At 40.4% G+C, this 21,994-nt stretch overlaps 1 protein-coding gene across 1 annotated transcript in view; it reads right to left on the bottom strand.

The window, feature by feature from the left end:
• The window catches only part of egfra (epidermal growth factor receptor a (erythroblastic leukemia viral (v-erb-b) oncogene homolog, avian)), a 49,752-nt gene that overhangs the window by 9,187 nt on the left and 18,571 nt on the right, over positions 1-21,994 (bottom strand). Inside the window, exons 2-21 of the mRNA XM_074688373.1 lie at positions 15,686-15,837; positions 13,590-13,776; positions 13,330-13,461; positions 13,178-13,246; positions 12,593-12,711; positions 12,080-12,221; positions 11,370-11,486; positions 10,945-11,071; positions 10,756-10,829; positions 10,583-10,670; positions 10,233-10,432; positions 9,985-10,117; positions 9,277-9,367; positions 7,952-8,109; positions 7,434-7,472; positions 7,134-7,278; positions 6,895-7,017; positions 3,754-3,852; positions 2,335-2,520; positions 1,227-1,382 (exon numbers count right to left, since the gene is read on the bottom strand). Of these exons, the coding sequence (XP_074544474.1) occupies positions 1,227-1,382; positions 2,335-2,520; positions 3,754-3,852; positions 6,895-7,017; positions 7,134-7,278; positions 7,434-7,472; positions 7,952-8,109; positions 9,277-9,367; positions 9,985-10,117; positions 10,233-10,432; positions 10,583-10,670; positions 10,756-10,829; positions 10,945-11,071; positions 11,370-11,486; positions 12,080-12,221; positions 12,593-12,711; positions 13,178-13,246; positions 13,330-13,461; positions 13,590-13,776; positions 15,686-15,837 (2,537 nt within the window). The remainder of the gene's footprint in view (positions 1-1,226; positions 1,383-2,334; positions 2,521-3,753; positions 3,853-6,894; positions 7,018-7,133; positions 7,279-7,433; positions 7,473-7,951; positions 8,110-9,276; positions 9,368-9,984; positions 10,118-10,232; positions 10,433-10,582; positions 10,671-10,755; positions 10,830-10,944; positions 11,072-11,369; positions 11,487-12,079; positions 12,222-12,592; positions 12,712-13,177; positions 13,247-13,329; positions 13,462-13,589; positions 13,777-15,685; positions 15,838-21,994) is intronic.

Here is a 21,994-nt window from a genome sequence, read left to right as displayed (position 1 = left end):
AGTCTTTCTTTTTGATTCAATAAATTAAGATATTTTAATTAGAATCCTTTTTAAACTTAGAAGTAATGTGACAGTGCTGCCACCCTGTGGTGAAACAGTCACATACCCAATAGCCTACATTGATTACTGGAGTTACAAGTAAAAGGTTTTAATTTCTGAGTTTTTGAATTAGGATTGATTTAACTACCATTTGCATTTTTTAATAACATGAGACTCAGTTTACTGCCATCACTCAAAGTGTGTCACACAAAGTTTATAGATGATTTCTGGGAAGCTTTCCTGCAAAAGGATTAAATTTGAAACATACTGAAAGTGTTTTCTGAAGGATGTTTACACACCGTCTAACTCAAGGCTTATTCTGTGTCTGGACAGCTGTCAAGGAAAGATTCAGATACATTCAACTGCAACAAATAGGCTTCAGGAAATCTCATTATTAGTGTTTTTTATGCTTAAGCTGCAGTCCAAGTTTGTCCCGATAAATTTCAAAGAGATGGACAGAGTCCACATCTGCTCCTCTGGTGAAGTCAAGCAACAAAACCTATTAAATCTTGCATTGTATTACATTAGCAGCAAAAGTATCTTGTCTGTAGGAAAAATAAAATGAAACCAGAGGAAGTTTTTAAACCTCACAGGATGATAAATCAGAACACACATGTGAGTATGTTACTGCAAGGGCCTTATACTGCACTTAGTGTGTCACTTTAGATGATACACATGTTAGATTTTTTATCAAAAGGAAAACTTTTTTATACTTTTTTGTCTCTAGAAGTGTTTGGGTAACCCTGTAGTTACACTGTTTGTGTTCCTGCTTGGAACAAAGTGACTTCAGAAGTACAACGAAACTTTGATGAGAAAAGGAACTTATCTGGTTTTTCATTTTTCTCAGAGCTCAGTTTTCTGTCAGAACTATTTATACTGGAGCCCTTGCATAAGATACAATCTAGAGCACGACTACAAATACAAAAATATCATCCTTCATGACATGGAGCAAATTTATTGATCTGCAGGAAGTCATCTGTCATGCAAGCCTCAAGTTTGTAACAGGCTATGGATGAAAGAACAAGGTCATCATCAGCATCAGCATCATGGAGATGAGTAATCACTGAGAGATGTTTGTTTTGGCCTACATGACATATTATTTGTTTACTTCAGATAAGGCTTGCATGGATTTATAAGGCGACTGAATGGGATGAGATAATTATTTGCTTCTGTTTTCTCCAGCTTACCTTTCCACCATCTGCATGGTACTCTTTCTCGTCTGCGTTGAGGAGTTTGGCCAGACCGAAGTCTGTGATCTTGACATGTTGAGGAGTTTTTACCAGGACGTTTCTTGCTGCCAAGTCGCGGTGCACCAGGTGGCGCTCCTCCAAGTAGTTCATCCCCTTTTGTTTAAAGGAAACACTGAGTTAAAGATCAAGTACGGATTTTCCTAAAAAACAAAATATCAACTTTTACAGGAATAATCCTGCTCAATTGTCAGTTCTGGGCCTTGATATCTGTGTCTCAGTGTCTCTGTCTGCCTCAAACCCTCTTCTCAGCCTGTGTGTTGATGTTTTCGTTGTTTTAGGATGTTTTTGGGCAGAGAGTAAGCGTGGTTACAACAGCCAATCACAGCATTTCAGCGCGCAAGTGACTTTCAGTTTTGATTAGAGAGTGGAAGAAGCTATCTTGAGCAGCTACAAAAGTAAAATGAAACACCAAACATAATGCTTTTTATCAAACAAAGGTGAAGCTTGGCTGGACTTTACTCACTTTCGGGAACTTGGTGAGCAACTTGGGACAAAAAACGACGAGAGTCGACTTTCTACTGAGCAGGTGTGTGTTAAATAACCACGTAATTAGCTTTTGCTAACAGGCCAAGTCAGGTGCACGGCTCTCGAGTCTCTCATGGAGAAACACAATGCTGCAGGTGGTTGCTAGGCTAGTGAATGTGGTTTTATAGTCACGGTCAGAAGCTGTGGTTGTGCACTGCTGTTGGCACTGAGCTAAGCAGCAGGAGGAGGAGCCCAGTTTGAGATTGTTTTTACTAACAGGTAACAAAAATGCATGCACACCCTACCTTTAAAATATAAGAATGATGTTTTTATTCTTAATGACTTTTAGCACTGAAAAACCTCTTAATGCGCATGATTACAACCTAAAAGATCTAAAGGTGTTGAGTTCTTAGAATCATCATTAATGAAGTTACTTCTTCCTACGTTATGTCTGCGCACTTCAAGTCAACAGTTGCAAAACATCACTAGTAAACAACCCCAGCACCAAACAGATTGTTCCTACTGAACAGACTCTCCCACTTGACGTAACTTGATGCCTTTTACGAGGCTCCTGTCTCACCTTGGCTATCTGCACACACCAGTTGAGCAGGTACTGGGAGCCGATGTTGTCCTTGTGCTCTTTGACGTAGTCCAGCAGGCAGCCGTACGGCATCAGCTGGGTGACGAGCTGCACCGTGGAAGTCAGACAGATGCCGAGCAGGCGACACACGTGGGGGTGTTCAACACTGGCCATCACGTAAGCCTCCTATGAATGGAGACATGATAAAAACATCTGTAACTCAATACTTCATATTATAGGCTGTACTAAATACTTCATAACTGGGAGATATCAGGTGAAACAGAGAATGATTCCTTTGTGTAGAGCTTGGGTAGAAAAAAATATCACTCATCGATTGACTAAAAGTTGTTAAAAAGTAAAAAAAACACTTTACTGTGCAAGCTCAAGCAGACTTTTATCTGTACTTAACAGATATAAAAATGCCTCTCATATGCTGGAAACTGAGTTTTTGTGGAGACATTAAGCATTTGGTGACAAGTTTCTTAGCAGCAGCTTTGTATTCAATGTAGCTTGGCTAAAAGTGGAAACTATAACTCGTACAAGAAAGTCTCTTAGAGAAAAAAACCATGGGGGATAATCCACACTGCCACCAACAATAGACTTCCCGGAGTGATCACGTGCAAACAGCACTTCAAACTGAGCTTCATTTCCTAGGTTTCCTGCCACAAATGCATTGATACTAAACCAAATACTTTCCACATGCCCATTATAGTATTATGATGTTCAGTAAATACACATTTGACTGTTAGGTGCTCTGTAATCAAACAGTCTGATGACAAAGAGGCCTCAAAGCACGTTTAAAGGCCAGCCTCTGCCCTGATGTCATAAAGTTCAGCAGACGTTCATGTGAACCACAGTTTTAAAGTGCAGTGACTGTGCACCCAGACCGCAAAAATCACAGGATGCCCATTCAGCCGTCTTTGTACAGCACATTCTGACTGGTTGCTTTTTCAGAGTGGCTACACGACTGCATTCCTCTCCAGAACACCTCAGCCTTGGATTACACACCAACACCCACACACAGCCCTCCAATGAGTTAATCCCATTTTCAACAGTCTGGAAAGAGGGTCACCATTTAGAAACATGACACATCCTCGATTACAAGGAAAAGAAGTAGTCATTTCTTTCATTATTAGTTACATGTGCTATGAATTAAAGGATACGTTGCAGCTGAAATGACACGTAGGAAGCACTCGCTTTAGAGCAACACTTCTGGCACTCTTCATTCAAGTCAAAATATTGGGGTAATTACTAAAATATGTGCACAGAGCTTTGAGAGTCTATTTTCCCACCAGCAGAACACTTATCTGAAGTAGTTTGGGGAATAAGATGTCATATGAAAGGCTTTTTTTAGTTCTGACTAAGCATTACAGTAAGTTTGAAATCCAGAGATAAACCATACAAACACAAAAAACATACGTCCAGAATCTCTTTGTTTGCTTTCGGTGATGTGGCCTCTCTTAAAACCTTGATGGCAACGGGGATCTTCACGTCCTCTCCCTCTGGAACCCACAGGCCCTGCAGTGAAACAAGTGTGTTATTTCACATGCTGTAATTACATTTGACATCATGAGACCACATGTGTTTACATACAAATGTTAGTATGTACAGGGCAAGAAGAATCGCTGACATGGTGTGTGTACTGCATAGATTTAACCACACCACAAAACTCTTGCTTCCTGAACTTGTGAGGACCTTGGATTACTATCACTTACTATGATAGCAAATATCAAAAATTAAACAGAATACCTCTTCAAAGGTTTTTTTGTTGTTGTTTATCAACTTTTTATGCATCTGTTTCTCTGAGAACACATTTGGGCACATCACAGTCATTCCTACTTGCTGAAGTAAAACCGTTCTCATTCATGCTGCTTCACACCCATGAATTTAAGATGCTCAGGTGGTATAACGTAATGGTGACAGCTGTGTTTCATTCAGTCTGGTCGCTTTTTTCCTTTTCAGAAATTTTCCATTTTAAGAGGAAGCCTGTGACTGGTTTTCAGTGGTACAGAAACTTTTTTTTAATGTCAGTGTAACTTCAGCAGCTGCTCAACTGGTTGGCTGAAATGATACTGGAGGTTTTTATCTTTTATATCAAATGACTGGAATAAAAAGACACAGACTACACTATGAAATGATACCAAATGTCTAAAAAGACGATTTAGAAAGTTGTCGCCACAAATTTTCAAGGTTGTCAACCAGCACTTTGAAAAACACTGTCCTAATGTACAGTCTTTCCACATGTTGTGATCTTTTCTAATTTTCTTAAAACAAACTTTTTTTGTTTTATAAAATTTTAAATATTTTATACAATTCATTTTCTTTTTCTCTTCATCACATTTCTATTTTATGCTTCTTCTATTTCTTCTTTTTTTATATTTCTTTTACTGTTTGTTTCTTTTTGTACAGCACTGTAACATTGCTTTTCTAAAAGTGCTATATACTAGAGAGATAGACCAATATGGATTTTTCCGGGCCGATACCGATACTGATTATTTGTAGTCAAGGAGGCCGATAACCAATATTTGAAGGCGATATTAATTTGCAGTCAAAGTGCAAATATTGGTGTCAAAATTTTGAACAATACAAACTCCAACACTTAACTTCATTCAAATACCTTTAAGCATGAGTTTATTAAACAGTTCCCAGGCTTAGCAGCATGTTTTATACAGTTGAATGAAAACTTCAAAAAATAAATAGCTAAAGTTTTCTACAGTAAAAAAGTTTTCCAAAATTTCAATGTAACTGCAATAACTGTAACAACTGCACTGCTAATTGGCTGTTTCCTGAGCCACGGCTCTGCTTATAACCAATCAGATGGTGCTGTGGGTGGGACAGTGCTGGGGACTGAGTAGTGACTGCAGACAGCAGAACGGCTGCATCAGAGCCGCAACAACGCAGTTTTAAATTTGTTTCTTATCAGCCGTTGGATTAAAAAAAAAAAAGGGCAGATGCCGATATGCTTCAAAATGCCAAATATCAGCCGATAATTGGTCTATCCCTACTATAAATATAAAGTTTATTATTATTATTATCATTATAAAATTCTTTAACTCCACAACATGTTCCTGGATGCTGTATTCTCCAAATCAAGTAGCAGTAAAAAAAAAAAAAAAAAAAAAACTTCTAAAGATTTAAATCCGCAATGACGAGTTGAATTTCAGAAACAGTCATTAATTCAAAACTTAGATGCTCAAAATGCAGCTTCAACCTCAATAAGTTTGTAATTTTTAAACACTTTGCTTGATAAATACTTTTGCTGTTGATACTTCCATCAAACTTTCATTGCATTGCAGGAGTTATACCTGAAATAGACCATTTTATTGCCTGTAACAGTACTTTGCCTTTGGTATGGACATCAATACATATCTCAACGCCGATTTAATCTAACCTGATATTTTTAATTCTGGCTATATTCTCTAAAGACGCCCTCTGACACTTTCTATTCAGCTGCAGAGGCATCAACATAATTTTTTTTGACAGCTCATTCAAATCACTGTATGTCCACTTAAAAACCTCATCGCTGCAGTGAAAGGCTCTTGTTATCGAACGTTTTTGAAGTTGTGGTTGAAAGGATCCTCACAGCGAAAACTTCAGGCTTCAGTTAAAGTTTTCTAGCAACTTTTCACCTTTGAAACATTTCAAAGTGAGATCTCTACATGAGTGAGATTTCAGTTTCTGGTTAAAAAACAACGATGTTAGTCTTTAACAAAAAGGTCCCTGTCTGTAAGGATTGGGAGACGCTTGAAACAACAATCAAAACCAGTCAGGGATGAAAACAAAATGTGTGAAAGGAACTTCTTCAATCAAGTACAAGATGACATTACAGCCATTGCAGACCATATTACTGCTGCTTATGCTGGAGTAACGTCGTTGTGCCTATGGATCATTTCGACAATAAAGCTTGTAAAAAAGACCATGGTTTAAAACTCCAGAATTACCCTTTAACTTCCTGGACTAAATGGCTGAGCTCAGTGTTTACTCAAACCTCAACTTTGACCAAATTCAAACTAACCCTCAAACAGCCCTTTAAAGAATGTGCTTACTTCCCAACACTGTCCAAAAACTCTCAAGGTCTAAAAGTCACAGCAGTCCTCACAAGTACAGGAGTCCCAGACTTCACACACACTTATTTTTGCACCATGGAAGAACACTGTGGTAACCTACATTCTTTGTCTGGGGATTTACTACAACTTTAACCTAAGAGCAACCCTAAAATAGATTTTCGACTTTATGGAGACAGGCCTGCCATCTCTGTAACAAAGATACGTCTCTGTGTGTCACAGTGCAAATACATGTACCCACAATGAGATGAAAACAAGTATACATTCACACACTCACTCACACACACACACACACACACACACACACTGGTAAGAGAGATTGAGGTTGGTCATGCATGATCTGGCAAGTTAAAAATGTGTTTCTTGATTGAAAAATTGACAACAGATGTGGATGAGGGAAACACTGAAGGGTGTTGGTTATATGAACTTGGCACATCTATCTGACTATAGCTACAGAGAGGAGTGAGTCTCACAAAAACCTGAATCTTGATTATACCTTGTATACTGTACCAAACGCTCCTGATCCCAGCACTTTGATTTTCTTAAACTCCGGCTCCTTCAGGATCCGCAGCAGAGCCTGGTTTGGTGCCTCTCCACTTGGAGTGAGAGGTTCAACCAACTGGGAGAAAAAGAGTGTGAATATCTTACATAAAGTCTGACAAATTACACAGCTAACATTTTGAAAACAACTACTTTCATCACGACAAGAGTGGTGACTCAGTCCCCTCATCTTACCTCTCTTTCTTGGAGAAGTCTGCGCATGGTTCTCTTTCTTTTTATGTGTCGTCTGCGTAGCAACACGAACACAGACAGGCCTGCGATAAGAACAGCCAGCAGTCCGCCAACCACGCCAGCCGCAATCATGGAGAGACCGGAAGTGCTGAAAGACAAATGAGGGCTGATTTAAGAGTGCAGAGAGGAAACAGAGCACATATGCTAACTTAATCAACAAGGAGAGATGAAATTAAGATGGTGAATTAAGGAAAGTTAGTGTACACTGTAGCATCAGAAATTGGTGTTAATGTATTTACTCACCTTCTTCCTTTGCAGCCTTCAGGACCACGTCCAATACACCTTTAATCAAATCAGTAACAATTACATTACTCAAAAACCTCTGTTTTTATCAATTCAAATTCAACATTTCTCATACAGCGTAAGAACCACTGAGAAACTTTGGAATTTATGTGCTCCAAATCATGAAAAACCGCCAAATAGTGTGTTGCATAATTTTTGTCACTGCTTATTTCATTGAGGCAACAAAGAACAAAAATTAAATATCAAATCAACTCAAAATTTATTCCAAAGAAAAATGTGACATCACTTGACTTTACTCTTTGATCTTTATCCACCAAATCTCCCTTAATGTTACGATTTCATCACTCATCTCAGCAAACATTGCCTCATCTCCAAAGCTGACCTTTTCCCAGCCAATGCAACCACAACTGACCCGTCTGGCCTGGATTAAATTACTGCATCAATATTACGACAGACAAATGTTTGCAGCACAGAGAAAAGTAGTGCCAGTTCTCAGGTTGGCAGAACAATGCTTTTACCCTTGGGTGCAGTTTTTGTGGCAGAGCTGGCACACTTTCATCTCATCTGCGTATTTCCAAACCAGTGTGTCATCATCCCCTGGCACGCCTTGTGGACAGCGAGACACACAGAACAGTCCATCCTGGAAGTTGGCACACTTTGTACAGTTTCCAGAGCCCTGAAAGTAAAAAAACAAAAAGGGCTCCTGATGTTTACAGCTCTCAGGAGGAGTAGTAAATATTTTGTAAACCGTACTGTCTCATAGTAATATTTCGTTCAAGGAAGTTGCGTCCATCTTTCTCATAAAGCTCCAAATGTTTAGCAATAAAAACAACAGAGATGTCAGTAACTCTACTTCAGGTAATTAACACTTATGCAATTCAATACTTTTTTTCAAACCTCTCTACCTTATTATCAATAATGATTGTCGTTTAATCCCTTAGTTTCTTTCCACATTCTCTAAAGTGGCAAGAACTTTTTCTTTTCAGTCAAAGACGGGATTACACGCCTATAAAAGTAAACAACTTCTTCACACACCCACACCTCTTAGTCCAAACAAAACACGACTTGCGGCTTCTTTGCAATTATTGTTTGTCAAAGCTGCTGTTGATGGATAAATTGGTAGCACCAACACTTCAGCAAAAAGATTTCATGCAGTGTAATTTGTTAGTTTCTCTTTGATTTTGACTTTCAACCCGAGGCATGAATTGCTGACATCTTGCCACCTAATTTCCAAGGAAAACATCAGGATGGTGCTTAAAATGAAAACAGATTTCAGAATGAAAGTCAAAATTTGATTTAAAATAGAACTATTTCAATACCCAATGTTGAAACTAAGGATGCACTGATCCATTCCTGGTATCGGGTTGGTTGTAATAGTAGCTGGGTATTGGTGGAAATGGATCTGTCTGAATGTGACACTAAGTTCTGAAGCATTGTTTTAACCAAACAGCTGTTAAACATTTAAACACTTATAGTTTATATAAATGTCCACATCAGTAATTCCATTGAGTACTCATTTTTTTGTCTTTTACTAAAAACATTACCAGTCGTATCCCACAGTAGGGCATGCAGGTTATTATTTAACACTGGTATTAGATCAGTATCAGTCGATGCCCAAAGTCTAGAAAAGTTGGATCAGTGCATCCCCAGTTGAAACAGGAGAGTTATGATAGTTTTCTAAAGTATAATGCGGATCTTAAATCTGATACTAGCAGCATGTTTCAAAAATGCTGTACCTGGCATCAAAAAGTTAGAAAAATTACATCTCATTATTTCAGGAAATTTGGTTCAGTTTAATTTTTTTTATAGGTGTTTGCGTTGATGTTTTAGTTGTTTCACGTACAGGTGCACTACAGGTTGCAGTCCCATTCATGCGCTGACACTCAGGGTGACACTCCATGCAGGTTTTATTCATGACGGCCTCCCGCGGCTCTCTGCAAGAAAACAACATGACAGCTCACAGTCTCTGTCACTGCTTCTGCATCACAGTTCAAACAGTTACATGTTAAGTGAAATTTGTCATCTCCCTTTTTTTTCTTTTGAGGCCAGGAGTTAACTTGTAAGCACGGCTGGATTAAATGTTTGACAAAGCTCTGCAAAGATAAACGAATGATGTGCCAGTGCAGCTGAAATGTTTTGTCTTATATGTACTGGAGTGAATAAAGACTTCAAAGCACGGTTTTATCTTGCTCTGAGATTTTAATTTGCAATGTTTTGATTCTACACCTTCTTAAGCTCCTTCATTTTTAACGATCAGAAGCTATCCTGAAAAGATTTAGTTGTGCAAATTTATTCCTCATAAACACAAAAAAGGATCAAAGTCTCAAATCTTATGCAAGTTGTCATCTAAACTAAAGTTCTACCATCAACCTACCAGGGATTGTAATTAGTCTTATATTGTTTCGACAGTAAATCCCCAAATGTATCTAAAGCTGAAGGTATAAAAAGAGACTTTAAAGAGACTTAACTCTAAAACACACATATCTGAGACTCTGTTTGTTTGGAAAAGAACAGAGCATTTCAAGCATCGAAACTTAAAGTCCTCCCTCACCCCTCCAGGATGTTGCAGGAGTCAACACAGCTCCCTTCACGGTCGTAGTCACGGCAGGCGAAACACATGTCAGGGCCGGGGCCCCAACAGCCGTCTGCTGTACACTTCCTGTCACAAGTGTTGTTCTTTTGAGCTGTAAACAAACAAATAAATCTAAAAAAAACTTTCACGCTTGAGTATCCAATTTAGAAAATTAGAGGTCATTAATGAAATCTGTCTTTTGCACTGGGAAACATTTTGCTGTGTACCACATGAAGAAGGATCAGCATTTTCCTCTATGGTTGCAGTCTGGCTGTCTGATTTGAAAAGCCTCTTCCAGTGGCTTTTATCAGTGTAACACAGGTTATCGTTCTTAATGATGACCACATCTCCATCGCTGATTTCTTTGAGGGAGCGAAGGCCAAGGCTCTGGATGTTGAGATGCGTCATCACCACGCTGCGGCTGCCACTACAAAAAAAAAGAACAACAGTGGAACAGGAAGAGGAGAACAACACAAGGAGAGTTTTTAGGAGGCCTTGCCTGTTAGTTACTCAATGCTCGAAAAAACAGAAATCCCAGCTGTTGTGAATCTACAGGGGGTCTTTCCAAGCAACGTACCGTTTAGTTCGTCCTCGAATGATCTCCAGATTCTCAAAAGGACTCAGTGAGGTCATGTTCTCCGGCCACGTTTGAATCCACAAATATCCTGGAGCAACAAGCAGGAAGTTCATTGTGAAACTTTTTAGTGTGTATTCAGTGTGTCATACAATTCCCAGATCTGACAGCCTTACCAGTAATTTCTTTAACTGTCTTGAACACATCAAGCTGGGAGGGAACCATCTTTGGTGTTTTGGTGTATGTGTCCCTACAGACACACAGGACACACATGTTAACAGCAATCATCTGACACAGATTTATGTGTGTGTATGTGTGTGTGTGACAGCGTACAGGCTGCAATGATGTTTGTGTCATTGACTTACCCATGGATTGAAGTGTGGATGATGGCGATGTTTCCGTTGATTTTAGTGCAGTTTTTAAAGGAGTCTATGTTAGTGGCATTGATGGACAGGATGCGTGTCATGTTCCCTGTTCCAAGTCCATTACACACTAAAAACCATAAAAAGTTATTAGTCAAGAAAAAAACGACCAGAGCAGATTAAAGTAGGTCAGACAGATTTTACAAATGTGCATACTTTGAATAATACAATGATTTACTCTTTGGTTTATTGATGATGTTTTTTGAGTGACACTGGAAACAAACGCCCCTGGTGTGTCACAGCTAGCAGCTAAATATTTGTGAGGTTGGAGTTTCAGAGGAATGAAAACGAAGCACAAAGCAGCAAGTATGTAAATATGAGTCAGAAACATTCTCCCTAGGTGACACGGTGATGGTTTTGCCCCCTACCTTTTGGACACACGCCATCACACTTTGCACACTTCCTGATTCCTCCTTCGTCCACTTCGTATGTGTTGCCACTGCACGTCCGCACGCACGCTCCGTGATCAGTCACAACATAGTTATCTGCAGGGATTGCAAAACCCAAGCTGTTACAGCGTGATCATGAACAAATCAACAACCACAGATTGAATATTAGTATAAGTATTGGAGCAAAAAGAGATCAAACATAATAAAATCAATTTATCTCTAAGATTCAGTGACCTGTAAGACCTGTATATCTCCAGTGTGGTGATACAGACGGTGCATTATAAAACTGTGAGTACTCTAACATGAGTAATGCTTGGACAGAGCAGAGCAAGTTAAACTGAGAAAGAGAGAAGTGTTGCATTAACACACCCTGAAACTCAATCATTTTCTTTCCGTGTTTATACAGTTTATAATTAAACTGAGACTAACTGTAACCACTGAATGTCTAACAGCTCTGAAGGACAGCCAGTCCACTTGTTCAGCTTATCACAATGTGAAAAAGCTCATAATCACGCATGGCGTGTTTCATACGGGCCATTGAGGCAACCTACTTTTCTTTTATTTATCTTGACTGTGGAGATAAGAGCTACAGAGCAGACTTTATGCAAAGTGATTAATATACCAGTGCCAAGAAGGTTCAGGGACATTTTTGGCTAAAAATACAGAAAGTTTCTGTAGTCGTTTCTTACGTGGGCAGCTCTTGACACACGTGGCCCCGAAGTTGTACTTTCCGTGTGGGTTGGGTACCAGCTGGTGCAGGTTTGGGTCGTAGCGCATGAGGCCCGGGCAGGAGTCCTTACACACCCCATCATCCTGGAAATCCCGACAGGCCTGCAGCACAAACAACAGTCATCCAGCAGTCTGGGACCATAACAGAGCCCCACAGTAATGATAACACTGCATTCCTCTATCACAGCTTTGGCTTAATCCACAGAGCTGCACAGAGAGGGAGAGCAGACGCTGATACTCCAGGCAGTGCCAGATGAAAGATTTAATCCATAGTTATATGTCTCATTGGTGCTGAAACCAATAACAGCTACAAGTTCTGATCATAAAAGCAGATGCTGCTGACTGAGGGCTTTGTTTTATGGGAGGCTTCAAATCCAGATTTAATGCAGAGGTATAAAACATTCAGAGTGTTTTTTTCTTTAAGCTTCTCCTTTATTACTCTTGTCCTACATATGAAGGTGTCTTTCTCTCACCAGACAGTCGGTAGGCCTTGGTCCTGTGCAGCCTGCAGCACAGTGCTCATTACAGCAGTCACTGGGCGAAGGTCCTTTGCATCTTTTAGAGCACTGCTGTGCACAATTCAGCTTAGTTACTGAAATATAGAGCAGCACAAAGTCAGTGGGACGACCTCCAGCAAGTTTTTCCTTTGATTTCTGAGGCCGTGCTAAAACTGTGAAAACATTCGAATCTGCAACACAAAGAAGCATCTTTTTTTGCAGCTGATTTTCACCTGACTCCTGACGGCATGCAGTGAAAATGACATCAACACAACATGTTATACAAAAAAAGAGGACTTTGGGGGCTGATTTATGAGTACTGGCAGCACCATGGACAACACTAAAAAGTGAAATGCTTTATCAGATTGAAAATGTTCAACAGCTCCATTTATGCTCAGTGACTCATTTGAAGCCTTTTATTTTATTCGAACATGAATCCAAAGAGAAAGCATTTGCTCTTTGTAAAATTAAATCTGAAAACTGTCTCAAAGCATATCAAAAACAATCATTTATATAAAAAAAGTTTTATTTTGTGTGAAAAATCTCAAAATCACAGCTCACAGGTCTGACAGTTTTCTGGCCCAGGTGCCCAGCACGACCCATTGAAGCAGCTTGAGTCACATCTTTTACCTGTAGGAGCAGAAAATAAAAAATAAATATTCATTTTAAACTGTTAAACTCTTCAAAGCTGCACATATCAGTGTGTTACTTACAGCGCGGGTTGTTGCTTGCCAATGGGAGCTCCATGACAGGTTTGGTTTCAGCATTTACGATATCGTACCACTGGATTGTTTCAACATTACACAAACGACCAGGTCCAAACTTCACACCACCTTTAAGAATTTCTGAAACAGTAGAAAAATTAGGCCTCTTGGATCACACGATAAATATTATAATAACTAAGTTTTTACTTCTTCATAACATTTCTGGAAGACTTTTACAACACCTGAAAAAATCTAAATGTGGAGTTTACCTGTGAGACTGGTGAGAATGAGCTCATTGGTGCCCTGTCCTGTAGCTTTGTCGTGATTGGCTAACACGGAGAGAGCAAACTCTCCCTCATAGAGAGAATGACCACGAATGATGCGAAGGTTCTCCAGAGAAATTCTGGACGCTGTGTTGAGGGCGATCAGGACGTAGCCACCAACTTCTTCAATAGACTGCGGGGAACAAATACAAGAAAATTGTCTTTTTAAAACAAGGGTATAATCCTATATGGTCAGGATTTTGCTGGATCAAAATATTATTACTGTGAAAAAAAACAAACATAGATGGATGCTTTCTACGGCTCTTTAATTCAACCAATCTTGTTCATTATAAACCATAAATTTACTCATTAAATGACTCATTTAGTAAATATGCAGTGTCTTTCAAGGAGTTTTTACTCAATCAACTGTTATGAGTAGCATCGTTTGCAAGAATAGTGTAGCAACATTTTACCACCTGTAAATTATCAGTAAAATGCTCAAGAGACAAGATCCCAGTCTTTAAGCAGAAAAATACAACGGAAGATAACCTTGATGCACAAGTCAGCATTTTTTATCAACTCAGGACTTCTCCCATTATTAAAGGTCACATATGCAAAAATCACTTTATTAGGTCTTTAAGTGAAATTTGTGGGTTTTTGACTTTTCATCCCAGCCCACAAAATATGATATTTAATGACACAATCTGTACTTAGTACTTGTGAATGTAAAATCCTGACCTAAAACGAGCTGTTTGGATTTGGGGGATTTGCCGATGTCAGCGATTCTCTTCTTTGACCAATAAGGAGCTGACCTGATTGGTCCACCGGAGCAGATACCCCCCCACAACCCCTCCTCGCCCACTCCCCTCCCTGCTCCCTCAGTGTGTGTGTGGGAGGAGAATGCCGAAGTTGAAGAGCCATCACTGCTCTATTTTTGGCTGTAAACAGCCACATCGTTCCATGCACAAGCTTCCCATCTTGGAAGAAGACAAGACTAAGTGGCTAGAGTTCATTTATCAAGGAAATGTGCCAGCTACACTCAGTAAAACTGTGCACGTGTGTGCTAGTCAGTTCACGGCCCACTGCTTTCCCAACTTTGGACAGTACAACAGAGGGCTAGCGAATAGACTGGTCCTGGATCCAGGCACATTACCAACCATCCGCCAACAAAACTCAGACCCTGGAAATGTGAGTATTTTAAAAGCTGTGTGCTGTGGAGCAGATGAAAGAGCTTTTCCTCAGTGTCCCCTCTGTCTCTGTGTTAGCATCAGGATGCTAACTTTAGCTGCGGTTAGCCTGTTGTTTCAGCCCGTAATGTCACAGTAAACGAGCTCCGCTGTTTTCTAAACATTGTGCACTCGGAGCTCATGGCGCCACTCTCAGTGACGCGGAAGAGTGGGCGGTATCAGCGGTGGCTCATTTACATATGGAGGCCACGCCCACTAAATCAGAGCGTTTTGAACAGAGGGGCTATGAGAGCCTGGAAACAATGCTGCTGTGCTTGATTTATTGGCTTTTCGGACCAAAACATGTTACTACCACTTCATGAAGACATCAATGATCCATATTAAACTGCAGAAAAGGAGCATAATATGGGACCTTTGATATAACAGCTGGACTTTATCAAGTAAGATTTCCTCAGATTCAAAGTGTAAAAGAGACAAAAATAGGCTTGGAAAAAGTGCGGGGGTAATGCCCTTCCCTCCCCACATGTGGAAATTGGATCTCCAAAACTCCTGCACAATATCTGCTGACTGTATTTTATTCTGCGTTCGAGTTTGCAAGCCAGCATCTGAGTGTGTGTGTGGTCCCCCTCTTCACATCTGCCCCAGTGTTCACAGCCTTGTCGTTACAGCTGGGGCTCAAGCAAAAGCTCCAACAGGAGCGTCATAAACACATTGAATCATCCTACGAACCCACTCTCCACTGATTTTAATTATCTGCACTGGAGCGATAAGAGCAGCTATGACGAGCCTGTAAAGATCCAGGATAGATTGTCTGACAAACTGGCTTCAGACCACCGAAGAGACACTTTAAATAAACCGATAATAGGAATCTTTCCCCATCTGTTAAGTGCATGTTCATTTATGTAACGTCTTTACCCTGAGGAAGGACAGGTCACGGTGCTCCTCCATGTAGGTGATCTCAAGGTTTTCCAGCACCACAGTGCAGTTGCTGTAGGTTTTCACCATGTTCAGATAGTGGTCTTCTTTTGAACCCAGAAGGTTTAAACGGTTGGTGATGCCTTGACATACTGCAAGAAAAACAAAAGAAGAATTAGTGAGATTAAGTTGAAGCACAAGATCATTTATCCAAAGCCCACGGTGTTATCATCACACTGCTTATGCAACACTTTGGCTCCACTCACAACTTTCTGTGCGTGTGTCTCTGTTTGTGAATCTTGGTCTGCGCAGTCATAACTTGGCCAGCTGTCATGTGAAAAATAAGCGATCTGGGTTGCATCTAGAGTCCGAATCAGATCGCACCAACGAAGTGAGTTCTGGCTCATGAGTCAAAGTGAGCTGGCTGTATTTATACTGGCAGAGGACTGAATCTTTCCACTGCATCGCAGGCTAGTTTAAACAACACTGCAACCAGAATCTCCAGCCCCGCTGTGTCATTTCAGAGAAAAGACTTGTGTGTCATATATTCCATGAGATTTGTGAGTGTGCTTCTTTGGGGGAATTTTATCTCTAAATCTTATGATTAATAGCTGATTCAATAACTTTAGCCTTGTTAAAGCACATGTGGTTTTAGGGCAGGTCCCTGATATGACTTAATAAAATCTCAGGGCCTAAATCAAATGCTGATTCCTGCAGTTTCAGTTTTGTACAACCCAGAAAAGGAGATCCACTGCACCACAGTTGTGGGCTGATAAGGCGTTATGCAATTAAGTGTTTGGAGAAGGAGAGAGGAATTACTGATAAGCACACAGAAAAAAACTAGAGACTTTTTCAAATAGGTGGTTTTGGGAAAGCGTGTTATCATTCCCCGAGCCGGTTAGACAGGTTCTGACTGGCACAGGAGGAGTCAGCTGGGTCCAACACCTTTGACATCACTAATACACACACATACGCAGACGCTCTGCATGCTCATATAATGAGTACATAATGATTTTTCTTTTAAGTCTCTTTAACTTGTGGTTAACTTAAGCAACCGGGTCAGAAAAACAACTTATTCTCCCTCCTTTTTAGAAATGATGGTGTTGTTGTAACGTCTCATGGGTCACATTCCACAACATGTCTGCTCTTGACTCGAAGAAAGACAAAACACATGCTGCAAATTCTGGGACACACCTCACATTGCCACAATACAATGTAATTTAACAGTGGCATGTCTGATTTGCCAAATTTTGCAAAAATGTTCTCATCTTTTTCCTCCATCAAACTGCCAATATCTCATCCTTTGTGTTTTTTTTCTCATGTTGTTGACTTCAATTCACGCAAACCAACGGCACCAGGGAACGATATCAGGGAGAATTAGTCACAAACATCTGTCTCCCGCCTCTCTTTTCACCTCCTCCTCATTAGTTTGTCCCTGAGGGATCTCCCCGTCATGAACCCTGCAGTCCAGCAGCCTAGCGTCCAGGCAGCAACAAAAGGCAAGAGTGAGCTGATTGTTTTAATTAGAGCAGCCATGTGAGATGTAATTAGCTGCTTAATTATTACTCAGGCTGAGAAACCAAACTGTAAAAAAACAACAACAAATGCTGCCATCAACGTGAAGCTGTGAAAATTAATCAAACTGATTTGTACTGTTTGCTGGTAGTGATACTGATAATGGTTAATTAGCTTGCGGCTTCCCATATACAATATGTATACAGCTCCCAGGTGCTTATATACAGCCTGCTTCCTGTCTGTATGTTTTGTTGACTTTATTTATATGATGAGCAGTAAAGCCTCACTTGGAAGGTGACTACAGGTTCAACAAACATCCCCCACTAACACTTCTGTAGTGTACAAGGAAGAATAAAAAAACGGTGATTGCTCAAGCTAACAGCAGTATAGTAAACACTCCAGTTGTGGTTTCAAAACTGGGTTGCAGGTGGTAGGTGACCTGATATCCACGATCATAAACTGACTTCCTCATCAGGCTGCGACTTGAGGAAAAGAAACAAGGTCAGGCCATAGAAGTTATAGATGATCTACCTTACATTACTGCTCCTACAAATGAAAATGACTCCCATGTGCAGTGTCAGTTGTCAAGTGTCATAAAAAGGTTGCATAAAATGGAAACTACCTCTCTGATAAAAGAAACAGACAACAGCAGTGTTGAGAAAATGTGGATCGGAAACTACTGGGAAACCTTTTACTCCACAGACTCTGATTCAATTTTGACTCATCAAACTCACCACCAAAACACAGCTTTCTGTCTGCCATCTGCCAAAATTTAAAGGTGGAGCCTTCAGTGACGCAACTGATACTGTGACAAAGACTAATTACGATTGCTTCATTTCCTTCAGCTGTATTGCTGCCACATAATGTGCAGGAGGTGTCTTTAGGAGCAAGGAGTGGCAGTTCTGGTGCTTATCTAACTCAGGACTCGTGGGTGTGTGTTGAGTGTGTAAAACTGTAAAGAATTGCCTGGGTTGCATTGCACCGACCAGCACCAAGCCAGAGCTTAACAAAAGACTTGATAAACCTCATTACTCATCGAAGCTTGTTGAAATGTGCGGTCGCATATCGCTCTCATGGTGTTTACTTGGAGACTAGTGCTGGACGCCAAGGGTGTGTGGTGGATATTTGTTTCTGGAGGCTATGAGATCTATAAAACTGAAAAAAGGACTGTGTCTGTTTTCAATTCAATATTTGTAGCTCATTATCCAGGGGCTGACGCAATACACACTAAAATATCACATCAGAGCTGAGAATTCACATGCTGCTGTTACAGAGAGGGCAGGACAATCTGGGCTTTGGCTTCCTGGATGTCTCTCCAAAAGGTGGGAGTTGAAGCAAAAATACTAAAATTTAATCACTTAATGCACAAAAGTTAGCATCAATGACCATGCAAAGTACAAAATCACATGAAATAAAAAAATCACAAAATAAAGATGAAGGTTAGAGCAGTAGGTTTGAAGCTTTACTGCTATCAGGCAGTTAGAACAGAATAGAACTTGTCATTGTAACAAGTACAACGAAATTGAAGTTCCAGTAGCAATCAAGAAAACAAAAGTAAGAAAGTGTATAGAAAGTGCGAAAAGGTCCATAAGAAAATAGATGATGACAGCTTGTCCATCATTGTCCAGTCAGCCAGCCTCCACCTCCACAGGGTCCAGGACTAAGCTTCTTCAGCAGTCTGTTCTGTCTCTGTCTCCTGGATCCTGTCTGCTCACAGCAGGTGAGGTTCTTCCAATGTGTCATTGGTGTCTGATGTTAGCTCTGTTAGCCATGTCTGTGAATAGCATGATGCTACTCTGCCCTCTGGTGTTCCCTCTGTTGCTGTGTTAGCACAGCTAGCTTGTCCATCTTATTGGAGATAGATCTTATGTTCCCAATAACGATGGATGGAAGGACAGGTCTATGTCGTCACTTCTTTGCTCACACCTGAGAACCAGCACATCGTCCTCACCTCCTTCTCCTCACCTTGTTGGAAAACATCAGGCCTTGCACCAATTAGTATTGACATGCTACAGGCTGCTAACAGCCGAGTTCACATGTAAACAATGTGGCCATGGTTACATGTAGGATCTCCAGACAAACACTGGAGAAAAAGTAGTAAAAATATTTCTGAAGCCACAAAAAGTTTGGTGTCCATGACCAACAAATGAGCCGTACAAAGTAATGATCCACTTTACAATGAATACAAAGATTACGAAAAAGAGACAAAAAAATTACAAGAAACGGACAAAGAAGAGAGAGCTGCTGCAAAAAGCAGTCATAGCCAACAGGGCGGAGCCTATAGCAAGCTTAGCTTAGAGTTAGCTTAAGCTAGCTACGAGAGTTAGCTAAGAGTTAGCCTACGTTAGCTTAGATTGGTTTAAGGATAGGAAACTAGCAATGCCATAATACATTAAAGAAATAAAAAAATTACAGTTTTATTTCAGCCATCAGTAGAAAATGATATGTAAACTTTAAAATAGCTTGTAAGCTCATTTTGTTATCGTCAAGCAGATCCATGCTAGCTGTAACCATTTGTTTTTAGTTTTTGTGCAAAGCTAACTCATGCTTTGATTTTTATCAACTGTCATGAGAGTTGTATCAACCTTTTCATCTTTTTTGAAAGAGTGCCAATATATTTCCTCAAAACCACTGAAAACTCCTTCAAAGGAAAGTTTGACTGAAGATTTGCCACATTTGCTTCTGTTGTTTTTCCTCTTTTTTCATATTTTTTTGGCATCAAACTGTAGAACTTGAACTTTTCACAAAGCTCTGAAAATGAAGGGCTCCTTTTTCAGAGAAAAGGAGAACTCACAAAGCAGGGTAGGAAACCAAAGTCATGGAAGACAAAATTTACAATAAACAATAGAGGAACATTAACCAAACATGGTAGGATCAAATGAAACAATGTTAATCCAAAAACCAACCAAAGGAAAGTCAAAGGAAAATGACATATTGAGGTCACATTTAAATGTCTGGAGGAAACTTTGTATTTTTCTGTCCATGAGAGGAAATCCTGAATGTCCACGTGAACCAAACTTTCCTTGGGCGCATCAAAAATATCCCTCACTCATCTAACGGTTTCTAACGACACATTGAGTCACGCAATACCTTCAACTCATCAAGCTTTATACTTTTCTACAGGCAACAGGCATGATCCTGCTGCGTCGTCTTCCTCTTATTCATTACCTGCAATTCAATTACGCTGTGTCCAGAGTCTGGAAATCAAATTATCTGAAAACTTACACATAATTAATGGGTAGTAACCTCACTAACTGACATGACTTGTTTATTTCTCCCTCCAAGTCAGCAGCATTATGGGAGAGTATCTTATGTAACTCAATAAGCAGTGTTCCTCTACTGATAACAAATCAATGCCAGGATTAATTGCCCTATTTAGAGGTAAATTATGGTTACCCCCCTATGTCTCTGCAGATGTATGGAAGGAACATGCTGATAAGAGGAGGAACGACACACATGCTCTGCTCTTATTGGCCCTGCTTGAATTTTGGGGCTCACTAGGGGTTACTTTAACTTAGATTTCCAGACTTTCAAATTTCAAGGAAGCATAAATCTCTCAAAGCAATCAGGAAAGAAAAGCCACTTCCTTGATATTTTCTGTGCCTCTGTCCTTTCAGACTGGCTCAGATTCAGGAGGAGATGAGGGATCAGATGTCACATAAGCAGCAGCGCTTGTAGAAATGTGTGCGTTCTTTGTTGGTGTACCATTTCTGTACAAACACACTTTGTAGTTTGACATATAATTCCATGATATCCTGCACTCTGTAGAGGGGAAACGCTATCTTCCTCTGCGTGGGAGATGCATCAATCCCTTGGAGAAAACATCTTGGGGCCTCAGAGAAGAGGGGCGAGAGGATACCCCCCTCCCACTTTCCCCCCTATCCCCAGTGAATGCAATAACACAAGTCCCTTTGACATCTCAGGAAGTTGATCTTTGCATGGGGTCAGTCCAGACGGCTACCCTGTGATGCTGAACCAGATGGTAGCTGATTGTCGACTCCAGTGGAGGAGGAGGATGAATGTGGAGAAACAGAGCTGATGGAAAGGAAGTGTGGGGAAAAAAGAAGAACTAGGAGTGGTTTGTGGTTAAGCCAACCGAGATGTAGATGTGGGACACAGCAGCGGGCTGTGGGGTCAAAAAGTGAGAAGGGGGGTGTAAAGCCTCACACTTGATGTATGAACGTAGCTGACCTTTTCAGGAAGGCTAACAAAGGGGACGAACCATGTGACAGGCCAGCTGTAGCTGAACACAAGCAAATGAAGCATCCAGCTGAACACGTCACGTATCCTCTAAACAGCTCAACCCCTGAGACTACACACGCCGGCCCTGCCTCAGTGTGAGCTCAGTCAGTGAAGTTTAGTCTGTTAAAAGCTCAGCAAAGTGACCAAATAAAGACCAAAAAGGCTAATGTTTACTCTCCACTCCTGAGGAGCACTCTCTACCAGTCAGTGAGACACTCCAGATACCTGTGGCTGGGCCCATGTTCATGTTTACTCTGCACCTCAGTGTGAGGAAACTGTGGATTTAGGTTCAGCACAAACAGGAATACAGCATGTATACTTACACTGCTGCGCACTGTGGTCAGCTTTTAAAGACCTTTAGGACTATGAATTAGTCTAACACAGCTGCTCATCCAAATAAAAGATCATGATATTTACAAAATTCAACAGAAATATTTCTTCATGGAGAAAGCAGCACAGACGTCACAGTCAACAGTTTTTATAGGAAAAAAATCACACTGTGGAAAGTAGTCCTAGGGGAATTGTCCTCATTGACATCGGTTGAATTTTCCT

This window comes from Halichoeres trimaculatus, unplaced genomic scaffold (genome assembly GCF_033239565.1).
Source record: "Halichoeres trimaculatus isolate MK-OKI-2021-1 unplaced genomic scaffold, fHalTri1.1 fHalTri1_scaffold_15, whole genome shotgun sequence".
Classification (NCBI taxonomy): domain Eukaryota; kingdom Metazoa; phylum Chordata; class Actinopteri; order Labriformes; family Labridae; genus Halichoeres; species Halichoeres trimaculatus.
This window is presented reverse-complemented; position numbering and strand designations above follow the sequence as displayed.